Raw genomic sequence first — 12,131 nt, forward strand, 5'->3', positions numbered from 1 at the left:
TTCTCCCTCTGCCTATGTCTCTGCCTCTCTTTCTGTGTCTCTCATGAATAAATAAATAACATCTTTTTTAAAAAATAAAAAATTAAAATATTAAACATACTCAAAAATATAATAAAGATCAAATTCAAATAAAATATGTACAGAACTCTGGAGTTTGAAAAACTGCTGGAAGTAAGGATGTTGTTTCTGTTTTGTTTTAAATAATAAAGGGAAGGCAACACAATTCCTTTGTTCATTGATTGATAAATATTGAGCATGGCTGAGGGGATGAAGCTGTCTTATAGTGAATTCAGTGCTAAAAGCCTCAGGATCACAAGGAACAAAGAGATGAAGGGAGGAGAAGGAAAGGGAGGGAAGGAGAACAGCCCTGATAGGAAGGTAGGTAGGTAGATAGGTGGATGGATGGATGGATGGATGGATGATAGATAGATAGATAGATAGATGATAGACAGATATGTCTCTGGCTTTTTACAACTGTCTCTCAAAAAGAGCACATGTCCTGAGGTCCTGAGTGATTTTTGCCTGGGATGGGACACAGCACCCAACTCACAGGAGCTCAGTGAATACACTGTATGAATGAAATGAGCTCCCTGAGCTCCCCCTCTTCTCCCTGAGCCTAGAAGTTGTTCTCACACCAAGGAGTTCTGTGGGCTCCGTTATCCTAGGATTAGGATCCCCTATTCCCTAAATCTGCTCTCCACATCAGTCTCTGGGTCATGGGGTGAAATGAGTAAGGCAATGGGGCTCCCTGGCCGTAGGTGTGTTCTGAGCTAGAAATCTTTGGAGGGCAATTGGGCAGGATCCATTAAGATTCTAACTGTTCCTTTGAAACCTACAGTTATACTTCCAGGAATCAATTTTACCCACACAAATCTAAATGTCCATTAGCCAGGGACCAGTTCAAATGAGCCAAAAGACAAAGGACAGCCATACAGTTGGATTCTGGGGAGCCATTATAAATGAGTTAATTTTGATATTACTCACCTATAAAGTTGTCCATAACATTAATTAAAGTATAAAAGGAAGCCTAGAGGCACATGGGTCGCATGATCCTATTTGTGTAGAAGCAAACACACAGAGGTTTGTATATGTATATATATACCAAGGAATGTGTAACATTCCTAAATGTTAACAGTAGTACATTCTGGAGAATAGGCATATACACGTCTATACTGTCTGAATTTCTATAATAACACTATAACATGCCATAATTATAGTTGGGGAGAAATGGCTTTTTAAAAATTCTAGTCTGGCTGTCAGAGGCATGCTGACTAGGAAAGAGGGGTGACATAGTTCTCAACCGAGGTGACCAAACAGTCACAAGGCCCCAGCTGAGATTTTGTAGCTTAAGGTCCTGAATCGTGAGACACCAGGGTGGCTCAGAGGTTTAGTGCCTGCCTTCGGCCGAGGGCATGATCCCAGGATCCCGGACTGAGTCCCACGTCGGGCTCCCTGCATGGATCCTGCTGCTTCTCCCTCTGCCTGTGTCTCTGCCTCTCTCTCTCTCTCTCTCTCTCTCTCTCTCTCTCTCTGTGTGTGTGTGTGTCTCTCATGGATAAATAAATAAATAAATAAAATCTTAAAAAAAAGTCCTGAATCCTGAACCCCAAATAAACCCTTGGGTCCCTAATACTCCCTAATACTCTCTGCATTCAGAGGAAGGGAAAACGGCACATATGGGGTGTGTGTGTATATGAATATATTAGAGCATGAATGAGTGCATGAATAAATCAGTGAACCATAAGGTGGGTGGGTAGAAAAACAAATGAGTGGAGGAGTAAATAAATGCTTGGAATGAGTAAACAAGTTAATACCTGAATAAATGAACTTCTGATTTGTAACAAAAAATCTAACTTGTTATCATCTCGCTTAGGAGTAGGGAACCCTGGAAAGAAAGCGGGGAGGAGGAGAGGGTATCCTGCATCTGGAGAAGCTGCACTTTCAAGCTTCTTTAAGGAAGTACCACCTCTCAACTTCCTGGAGAGCCACGTGTACTCAGAGTAGGGCAGCGCTCCGCACTCTGGGCAACATTCCTCAGCGCCAGCTGGGCCTGGTCCCAGCGCTGGGGTATCCGCTGGGGTATCCGTCAGGTGGATAGGTGACAGTGGAATGACTCAGATCCTGGCAGCCTGCCAGCACCTCCCGGGGGAGCCTGTGATCCAGCCCACCCACTCACTATTGTTGAGAGGCGTTCCCACCCCTCAGACCCAGAAAGCTTCCCAGGGCTTTGGGCCCTGTGTGCAGCATTTCCTCCCTGCCTTTCTCCCCCTCTGAGCATCTCCTGCTCCCCTCCAAACAGGTGTCCCATCCACTGTGGTAGATGGAGCCACACAGGCCTGGGGTTGATCCTCAGCTCTGCCACTTAGGCTGTCTGACTTCAGGCAAGTGCCTTAACTTCTCTGAGTCACAGCTTCCACATCATTTAAATGAAAATCATGCTTGTCTCCAGGGGTGGCTGTGAGGATTCAGGGGGATAAAACAAGCCAAGGACCCAAATTGTGCCTGGGCGCATGATGTACACCAAGCACCTTATTTCCAGGTGCTCAACTTTTTTCTTCTGGCAGCAGGTTATGGAACATTTATAAAGTGTCAGCCAGGCACTGTGCTGAAAGCTCCACACGCATGGCCACATTCGATCCTCACAGAAGAGGGTGCTAGAAATTATTGTGTGCCGTTAAAACATATACATGGAAGTCCTAACCCCCAGGATCTCAGAATACGACCTTTTCTGGAAATAGGGTATCGACAGAGGTAATCAAGTTAAAATGCAGTCATAAGAGTGGGCCCTCACCAATGAGATGTCCCTATAGACAGGGGCAATTTGGACAGAGAGACAGACATACACGGAGGGAAGACGATGGGAAGACATGCAGGGAGAAGGCTGTATGAAGAGGGAGGCAGGGCTGGAGGGACACAGCCAGAGGCCAAGGAACATCTGGAGCTGCTAGAAGCTGGATCCTTCCCACAGGTTCAGAGGGGGCACATCCTGCCAGTGCCTTCTGGACTCCTGGACTCCAGGCAGTGGAGCAATAAATTTCTGTTGTTCTAAGCCATCCAGTTTGTGATGCTCTGTTGTGGCAGCCACATGAAACTAATACAGGGAGGATTGGCCTCTCTTTGCCGAGGATGACACTGAGGCTCCTGGGGGTGGGGAGGGAGGGGCTTGCACTCAGGTTCCAGAGCCTCTGGTTAGAGGTGGAAAATAAGGGCACGCCTGGGAGATGTGTCATGACAAGAGGTCCAAAGAGAGAGACATTGTCCACTTACTGATTTGAGTTTACTCGTGTTTCTTATGAATATCAACACCACCACCTTCAGCTGCATCATCCAGGACATGGATCTTGAGAAATACCTCTCAGTTAGCAGTCAGAAAAATGAGCCATTTCCAGGCTGTGTGACTTTGGGTCAATTACTTAACCTCTATGAGCCTCCATTTCCACATCTGACTATGGAATGATGACCCACCTCATGGGGCTGTTGTGAAGATCAAATAAGACAAGTCATGAGAAGTGCTTGGCACTGGGGCAGGTGCACAGCAGCAGGCACTCAGCCATGGCTGCTGTAATAGGGATGATGTCTCTTGAGGAGCTCAGTACTAGAAGATCACAGGCTGTGTTTACCATACTCACACACACACACACACACACACACACACACACACACACAGCCTGCCTTATAGAACAAAATGTTAAAAGGGGGCCTTAATCCATATCCCTCAGAGGCCCCGGGTATCAGCCTCCCACCCAGAACAGGGAGGTCATCTCCCCACAGTCCCCACCAACTGCCATGCAGAGCTGCTCACCTGCCAGGAGCCCCAGGGAGCTGTCTCCCCTGCCTTCTGCTGCAGGTGCTCCCAGGCACATGTCCAGATGCCCTCCCTGCAGTGCCAGGCAGTGCCCATTCTTCCTCAGGGTCTGATCTTCCTGCAGGAGGCTCACCTGGCTCCCCCAGAGTGGCTGGGGGCAGGAGGGTGAAGCTTGGTGGCTCCCCTGGCTTTTCTAGGTCAGCACGGAAGCTGACCTCCAGCACCCCTCCCAGCAGATGGGGCAGAGGCGAACAAGCAGTGCATGAGACTCTACAGAACCGGGAAGTTAGAGAAATTGCCAAAGTCTGAGAGGGGATGTCTGTTACCAAAAAGTATTTATTCAATGCCAGGAAACATCCCAGGAAAACGCAGGTTGCCAAAATCTCCTCAGCTAGAACAAGGCGTGTGTGCAGGAAGGGTGGGGCGGTGTGTGTGTGGGTGAATATGTGAGAGAGAGAGCGTGTGTGCACGCACGCACTGGGAGGGACATGTACAGTAGGGCAAAGGCCCGGGGGGCAGGTACCATTAGGTACACCCTCCGTGTTACCATATGGTGGGTGATCCAGCAACATCTTCAAAATGTGGATGCAGAGATGTTAAATTCAACAATTTCTCCTCCTGGAATTGACCCTCTAGATAGAAACACACTTGTACACGAAGATAAAAGTTCAAGGGTGTTCACGGCAGCCTTGTCAGTAAGAACAGAAACCTGGTCCAGCAAATTGGGTGTGGCCCATCTCCCAAAGGGCAGCTCTGTACTCTACTTCAGCTCTAGGACAATAGGGAGCCATAGGGGGCTTTAAGCAGGGGGAAGGGCATGTTCATGTCCCGATGCGCGCTTTGGATGGATGGTTCTGACAGGGCAGAAAAAGTGGAGTTGGGAGACTGAGCTCCAGACGAGCTAATAATTCAGGTTCCTTTCTCTTTGCTCTGGATAATTGAAGAGGCTTGTGGTGACTGGTGGGATGTGGGGTGGCAGAGGAGGGGACACTGGGAAGGCCCGGCCCCTTCTGCTGTCAACTCTGGGGTACCCGTGAGGGTGTAAGGACAGGGGATTCCCTCCCCTGCATCTCCCCCACACCTCTCCCTAGAGAAGAGCTGGCACAGCAGAGTCAGGGCCTCGGCTTAAACCCCACCTCCACCGTGTAGCTCCAAGCCAGTTATTTGGCCTTCTGTGCCTCATCTTCCCCATCTGTGAGATAGGGATAGCCAAAGGCCCTACCTCAGAATTCTTGCGAGGGTTAAACCCCTGTGTAAAGCACATGAAGAGTACCTGGTACATAGCAAGCGCTCATAAAATGTGAGCTATTTTTTTTAATCATAACTAGGCCTATGATAGCCACTCTGTAGATATTTAGGAGTATTTGTTATTAAAGTCAACCTAAAGGTGTATCAGGGAGTATGAAATCAGAGAGTGGGAGCTGAGGGCAGGATCCCCAGCCCTTTGAACAGATGGGAGTCAGGCATTCCCAAAGATGGTCAGCGATAGTTGGAGTCAGTGCCAGGGGTTGGGCCCAGGCCCCACAGCTTGCTAAGTGAATGGATGTGGCCAGGCCCAGCAGGTTTGTCAGGGGTCTCCTGAGCACAGGAACCCCCTCGTTCCTTTAATATGGACCCACACCCTCCAGCTCAGCCCTGTCCTAGGACTTCCTCTGAGTTCAGTTGGCCACCTTCTCCCTGTGTCCCTGCTTATATCATCTTCACAGGCCTGGGTTCCTCCCCAAGGACCCTGGGAGGTCATCTGTAGCAGGAGAAGAGCAGGGTCCTCTGGAGGCTTTCCTGAGTCCACTGGTGGAGGAGATGAGTCAGGGGCCCTAGGGAAGCACCTCACTTGCCAGGGTCGTCTTCTTCCCTCACCGGTGAGTCTCTCCCATCCACCTCGGTTACTGCCACCACCCAGCTGACTCCAGGAAAACCAGGCTGGAAAAGCATGGCAGGTTGAGTCTAGGGATGACAATGGAATGAAAAGTGAGAGAGGAACAGATGCGTGATGGGGTGAGAAGGGGTCTATATAAATGGGACAGGATTCTGGACAGAGTCCATTAGTCTCCATTTCTTACCCCACTAATTGTACACAAACAGAACAGGCTACATAATCTGTGGGCCCATTAAAAAATGAATGCGTGGGGCTCCGTACTCAGAAATTAAAAATTTTAAGACAAGCGACGGCTGAATATCAAAGCAAGCATGGGGCTCTTGAGAACATAGGACCTCATGGCACTGCACAGGTTACCACTCGTGAAGCTGGCCCTGAACACAGAACTCTGAGTGTAAGGACAGTGTGTGTTTTTCCAGGGAAAGTACCCTCAACTGTCAACCTCATGCCCCAGAAGGGTTAAGAATCAGTGTAACTGAGGTTAAGTGAGTGCCCCTGCTTCTCACCCCATGCAGGCAGGGGCTCCACATTGTGACCACAAGGGGCAGAAGGGGGTTAGTGACATCTGGCATCAGCAGACTTTGGAATAGGGCAGGCCATGAAACCAAGGGGACAGAGAAAAGTGGGTGCACGAGGGACAGAGTTTAGGACTTACTGATGGACTGGATGTGGGCTGGGAAGAAAAGAACAGTGTGAAGGTTGACCTCCACATTTATGACTCAAGCAATGAGGGCAATCAATGGAGGTGCTATTCATGGAGATGGAAAGAAGCTGGCAGGAGATCACATTCTGTGTTTTGCACTGTTGGATAGCCAAGGGAATCAAGACTCCCCTTCCGGCCATGAAAAGGTATAAAGAGATAATAGAGTTAGAAGGACAATTAGAGTGTGGGGGTCTTTGGCACAAGGATGACATTTAACTCCAGGGCAATGGATGAGTCTTTGCAGCTGTTCAGTGGGTGCCACCAGAGCCCTGTTACTTTGGGCAAATTACTTACTGTGCTGCCACTCAGAGTTCTTATTTGCAAAGTGGAGGTAAGAATAATACCATCTTCGTAGGATCTGATAAATGAGCTTGTGAAAGGGAAGTGCTCAGCACAGGCCCTGGTGCCTGTTAAGTGTCCAATGACCATCAGCAATTGTCATCACTGGCATCATGTCATTCCTTCTACAAATAGCAGCTGACCCCCCCCCCCATGTGTGTCAGGAGTGCTGGGATGCTTTGGATTTATTTATTTATTTTTAAGATTTTATTTATTTATCCATGAGAGACACACACAGAGAGAGGCAGAGACACAGGCAGAGGGAGAAGCAGGCTCCATGCAGGGAGCCTGACGTGGGACTCATCCTGGGTCTCCAGGACCACACCCTGGGCTGAAGGTGGCGCTAAACCACTGCACCACCAGGGCTGCCCATCAAGCACTTTGGATTTAGAGCAACAATTATCAGACACGTCAGGAGGTGGTGAGTACTACGGTAGAAATGCAAGGGGGACATTTGAGGTGAGGGAGTGCGCCAAGTGGACGTGGGGTGAAAAGCTCCAGGCAGAGGGAGCAGCCAGTGCAAAGACCCTAAAGAGAGTGGTGGGAGGTGAGGTCACAGAGGTAAAGGGTAGGGGACCTTTGTAAAGGAACTCTTCATGGCAGAGGAGGCTGGTTCTCCAACATGGTGAAAACAGGTTTCCGACAGAATGAAGCAGAGTATTCCCAAAGAGCAGACCTCCAACATGGCAGCCACCTAGGCTTTGGGTAGGAACTGAGGCTCCCCCTCCTGCTCCCCACCCCCGCCCCCCCAAAAGGGTCTCACCTGGCTGAAGAGGCTCACCAGTGGGGTCTCTCCTCCTCTTAGCTATGGAATGTCCCCTCCCAGCAAAACTGTGCTGGGCCTTTGCTCCAGGGCTCCCAGTCAAAGCATAAATCTGAGTCATTTTCCTCTGAATCTGTGGAGGTATAAGACAAGGCGTTTTGGGTGGTCATATCCTGTCTCCTACCCCTCACCCAAAAGGAGCCCCCTACCCAGCCTGGCCATTCCTGCAGCTATATCTGAGACCAAGAGACCAAGGCAGAATCATGACATGGGACAGCCCTGAGATCTCAGGAAGACTTCAGGGCCCGCCCTGTGGGGGAGAGGGGTGGTGGATGTGGTAACAGGGTAATGGACATTAAGGACGACACGTGATGTAATGAGCTCTGGGTGTTATATAAGACTGATGAATCACTGACCTCGACCTCTGAAACCAATAATACATTATATGTTAATTGAAGTAAAAAAATTTAAAAATAAAAGATGAGAAAAAAAAGACTTTAGGACCTCGAAGGTGACCAGAGACCAAAAACGTTTGTCCTATGACTCAGAAAGTAGCCATCCCCACCTATCAAATAGAGACAGGCCCTAGAGGTGAGCAAATGACCTACCTGTATTGAGTGTAGTCCAAGAGCAGGCACTGAGGAGACACAAATCCAACCATTGGCCCATCCATCCGTTCACCCACCAATCCATTTTTTAACAAATATCATTAACAATGATTTCCACTGCAGCACTGTTTTGTGGGGAAACACACACAAGCAATAAAACACCTGGAAACCGTGTGTGTGTGTGTGTGTGTGTCCAACATGAGTGGTCTGGGCGACGGAAGTGTGGCACATGCCCACTGCATAAAGAGCTGGCCCATCCATCCAGTGGCATGTCAGAAGCTGTTAAAACAACCACATGAGACCTGTAGCTTTCAACTTGCAGGATGTCTATGATACATCACAAGCAAGTTTCAGAGAAATTCTCCTTTTTTTTGCAAAACAAGTAAAAACTATCCCCCCCCCCCCACTTTTCTGGAAAACCTGCATGTGTTATTAGGTAGGTGCATGAGCCTGCTAATGTGATTTATCTGGGGAACGCAAGGTGAAGGAGGAGGAGAGGCTGAGGGGAGACTCTCCTTCTTACTATATTCTTCAGGTGTCTCACTGGTGGCAGAGAAGTAATGGAGGCTGAAGAGAGCCCTCGGCTGGCACACCAAGAGCAGGAGACAGAAAAGGTGGGCTCCATTTCCTCAGCTGTAAAATGGGCATATTTCAGTCTCTTCTACGATGAGGTTTTGACTGAAGTAGAACACGTACAACAGGCGTTCATCAAAGTTGACAGTGATGATGCTTTACAAGGCAGTGTGATTGAAGGGACCACTCATCACTACAGATCGTGATTGTTGTTTGCACATATGCTCTGTGCTAAGAGTTTTATGTGCATGTTCTCATTTGATCCTGTTAACAATTTCTTGAAGGCAATGACTAGTGTTACTTGTGTTTACGGATGAGGAAGGCTCAGAAAGGTAGAATGTCCAGGCTCACAGGCAGAGAGTGGTGGTGCTGGACTCCGATCAGCACCCCCAGTGCCGGTTCCCTACAATTCCATTGGGTACACTTGTTTCAAGTCAGGGGATTCAAAGGTAGCTTTGAATTTATAACACTTCACTCCAAGGACCATCACAAGGTGGGCAGGACCCTCAAAAGGCATGTATCAGCCCTAAATCCATCTCCGGAGGTTTCTCTTCTCTTCTCTGCAAATTCCTTTCCAATCACAAAAGATATGTCCTCAGCAGAGTATCTTTTCTTTGAAGGGCACTTGTGGCTGCATCCTCTCTCCTCATGTCATGGGTTAGTGTTGTCCAGGATTAGTGTTGTCCCCAGGGCTCAGCTGCCCACGACCTCTTGCCTGAGTGCCAAGCTTGCCAGGCAGCTCCCTTCTCCTCCCCTTGCTCCCGTGTCTACTTAAGAAAGCACATCCTCCTGGGCCACATGGTCTTCCCTGCTCAAACCAGCTGCCTCCTGGGCCCTGGAACTGCCCTGCTGAGCCAGGCCAGGCAGGGTAGGTAGGGGGGATCAGGGCTAGTCCTATCTGCTTTTCACACTGGATTCCTGGCCAAATTGGTTCCAATAAGGTCCACAGTGGACTAGAAAACCACAGGTCAGGGTGTCCTGAGAACCAGCTCCCCCGAACCCTGGCAGGCCCCAACCCTGGCACCAGGACAGTACCAGTGAGATAATACTAAGAGCTCCAAGAAGACTGGGCTGGGCCACTGAGGGACGACTGCTCATCTCACTTTAAGGACAGTTTCTGGTCCTGGCAAATAACCAATGCCTTATTGCACAGGGCCACATGGGATGTGGGAGAAAGTCTGAGAAAAGGGCAGAGCGGGGCAGGCTGTGGATGGCTTTAGAGCGAGGCCTTCAAGGAGAATGAATTGCTGGAGAGGAGTGCCTTAGACCTTAGGTGAGGCGTCTCCTCGCTTCCAGAGAAGCCATCTGAAGCCATGCCTACCCTTCCTCCTACCTTGACAAAACCAACACGGACTGGATTATTCGTCAGCCTATAAGCATCTAGTAGGTGCCACGTGTGTACACACGCTGGGTGCCCTGCCCTTCACATGTATCTCTCCACAGCCCCCAAGGGGTAGGAACCAGTATTATCTCCATCCTGTAGATGAGAAACCCAAGGCTCAGAGAGGACTTGCCCAAAGTCACAGAGCTGGTAGGAGGCAGAGCCAGGATGTGACTGACACCAGGTAAGCGGCACTCTTAAGTACTTCACAGGTATGTGACGTGGGCACATGGCTTCTCTCCCCGAGCCTCAGTTTCCTCAATCGTACAATAAGGATTACTTCGCAGGGTTATTCTGAGGATTAAATGAGATTATGCACATCAGTCTTCAGCACCTTTAGTAGCGTGTTGAGAAAACGTTAGCAATCATTCTGAACTATTAAGGGGCGAGGCTAAAATCTGGGCCCAGGTGCTAGACTCCAGAGAGATGGCTTTAGAGCCGCTACACAGACAAGGGCTCTCCTGCCAGTCATGAGCCACCAGCCCATTGTGAGTTATGCCCCTTGGGGTGGGCTGCAATCCACCCAGGGAATGTGAGATACTTTAAACAGGCATTTTCTGGAAGGTCTCCCCAGGAACTCCCAATAATCACACCATTACCAGCGCCCACATTTGAGAACGTGGGGCAGGTCTGGGGATGAACTGCTTAGCCTGTCTCAATGCCATCTGACCCGAGCTGGCGGTACCCCAGCAACTTCCCTGCCTAGCTGGGCAAAAGTCTTGGAACTGAGGAGCAGGAGGTGGAAGGTCAAGCGATCCCCAGGAAGAGGCCCTATGGTGAGGCGAGTGCCCAGGGGTACAGGATACCTGAGGAGCAGGTCATCCCCGCCATAGGCCCTCAGCTTTCCTCTTGGCCAGCTCCTCCCTGCCTCCTGTGCCTCTGGGCCACATGCTGAGCTCAGGACAAGGGTCAGCCTCTGTGATCTTGCAACCTGGAGAACTCAGATGCCTCCCTGATGTATAGTCTGGGCAGAAAGCAGCGGAAATGGTCTCCTGGCACCTGATAAATGCCTAGGGCTGCCATATCCCATTGTGTAGTTGTTTACTGCACAGAACTACCCAGCAGGGGGACTGGGAGAGGCTGAAATCCAGCCCACGCCTTGCTCCCCCAGCCTTGTGCCCTGGCTATGTTCATAGGAAAGGGCCCCTTTTACGAATTCATCTGTGGGCACGGGCCACCTCTTTCTCCACCTCTTTCTGATTTGTACCAAAGACCTTCTGTGCTAGCAGTGGCCCTGAAGGGACAGAGGTGTGGGCACACACACACACACTGCTTCCCAAACTCTGGCACTCACTCTTAGCCTCACTCAACTAATCCTTTGCTCCTACTGGAGACTGCTTGTCTCAGCCAGTGGTTAAAGTACATGAAGAAAACTTCTCTTTGCAGTTGCTTCAGGGGACCCCCTGCCCAGCTCCAGGATTAGGGCCCAGCATGGGCAACTCACCTTGGCTAAGTAAGAAGCGTAGCCAGATGATCAACAAGACCAACAGCAGACCCACTGGCAGGCAGAGCCAGAACACCAGGAAAGAAAATGTGAGGTCGTTCACCAGTGGCACCAGGGGGTACTTCATGGTGTGTACGTGGCCAAGCCAGGCCTGCCTGGGCTGGGCTGGCAGGGCTGCCCTGGGGACCTAGTGGGCTGGGCCACACTCTGCTCTTAGCCCAATTATGACTGAGAGAGTGATGTAACAAGGAAGTCACAGTGTCCTTCAGGCAAAGGGAGAGCTGTTTTGGACAAGTACTTTTTGATTAATGGGTGGAAGCTAGTGGCAGTGAGAGTTTGCTCAAGAACAAAAGCCCAGGCTTCCAGGCAGGCATGCCTGGGTTTGAATCCCTGCTAAGATGCTATGGGTTCATGGGACACCTCCTTGTATCCTCTTGTAAGAGGGAAATGATTCTTACCTACAGCAAGCTGCTGAAAGTTAGAATAAATAATGGGATAAACATCGCCCCCAGGTGGCTGCTCAAGTATTTGAGGTCACAGATTCTTTAAGGAGCAGGGGGGGGGGGGGGGGGGGGGGGGGGCTGTCCTGACCACATCTGTACTTTGTGGCAGGGGCAGGGCCTGTGGTGTACCAGATGG

The 12,131-nt window shown here is 50.0% G+C and overlaps 1 protein-coding gene across 4 annotated transcripts; it reads right to left on the bottom strand.

The window, feature by feature from the left end:
- Positions 1 to 4,123: 4,123 nt before the first annotated feature.
- Positions 4,124 to 11,691, bottom strand: ADIG (adipogenin). 4 transcript variants are annotated; one of them, XR_005984459.1, is made up of 4 exons: positions 11,493 to 11,631; positions 8,095 to 10,342; positions 7,505 to 7,619; positions 4,124 to 5,749 (listed from the first exon to the last, which is right to left on the bottom strand). XR_005984459.1 is itself a non-coding variant. In XM_041733354.1 (3 exons), exons 1-2 carry the CDS (start codon positions 11,617 to 11,619, stop codon positions 7,525 to 7,527), a joined length of 222 nt encoding a protein of 73 aa, XP_041589288.1. In that variant the 5' UTR covers positions 11,620 to 11,691; the 3' UTR covers positions 4,124 to 5,749; positions 7,505 to 7,524. The 4 variants fall into 4 exon arrangements, 2 of the variants coding, with proteins under 2 accessions (XP_041589288.1, XP_041589287.1); XM_041733354.1 differs by lacking the exon at positions 8,095 to 10,342 and having other exon boundaries at positions 11,493 to 11,691; XM_041733353.1 differs by lacking the exon at positions 8,095 to 10,342 and having other exon boundaries at positions 7,487 to 7,619; positions 11,493 to 11,683.
- Positions 11,692 to 12,131: the final 440 nt, after the last annotated feature.

This window comes from Vulpes lagopus, chromosome 18 (assembly GCF_018345385.1).
Source record: "Vulpes lagopus strain Blue_001 chromosome 18, ASM1834538v1, whole genome shotgun sequence".
NCBI lineage: Eukaryota > Metazoa > Chordata > Mammalia > Carnivora > Canidae > Vulpes > Vulpes lagopus.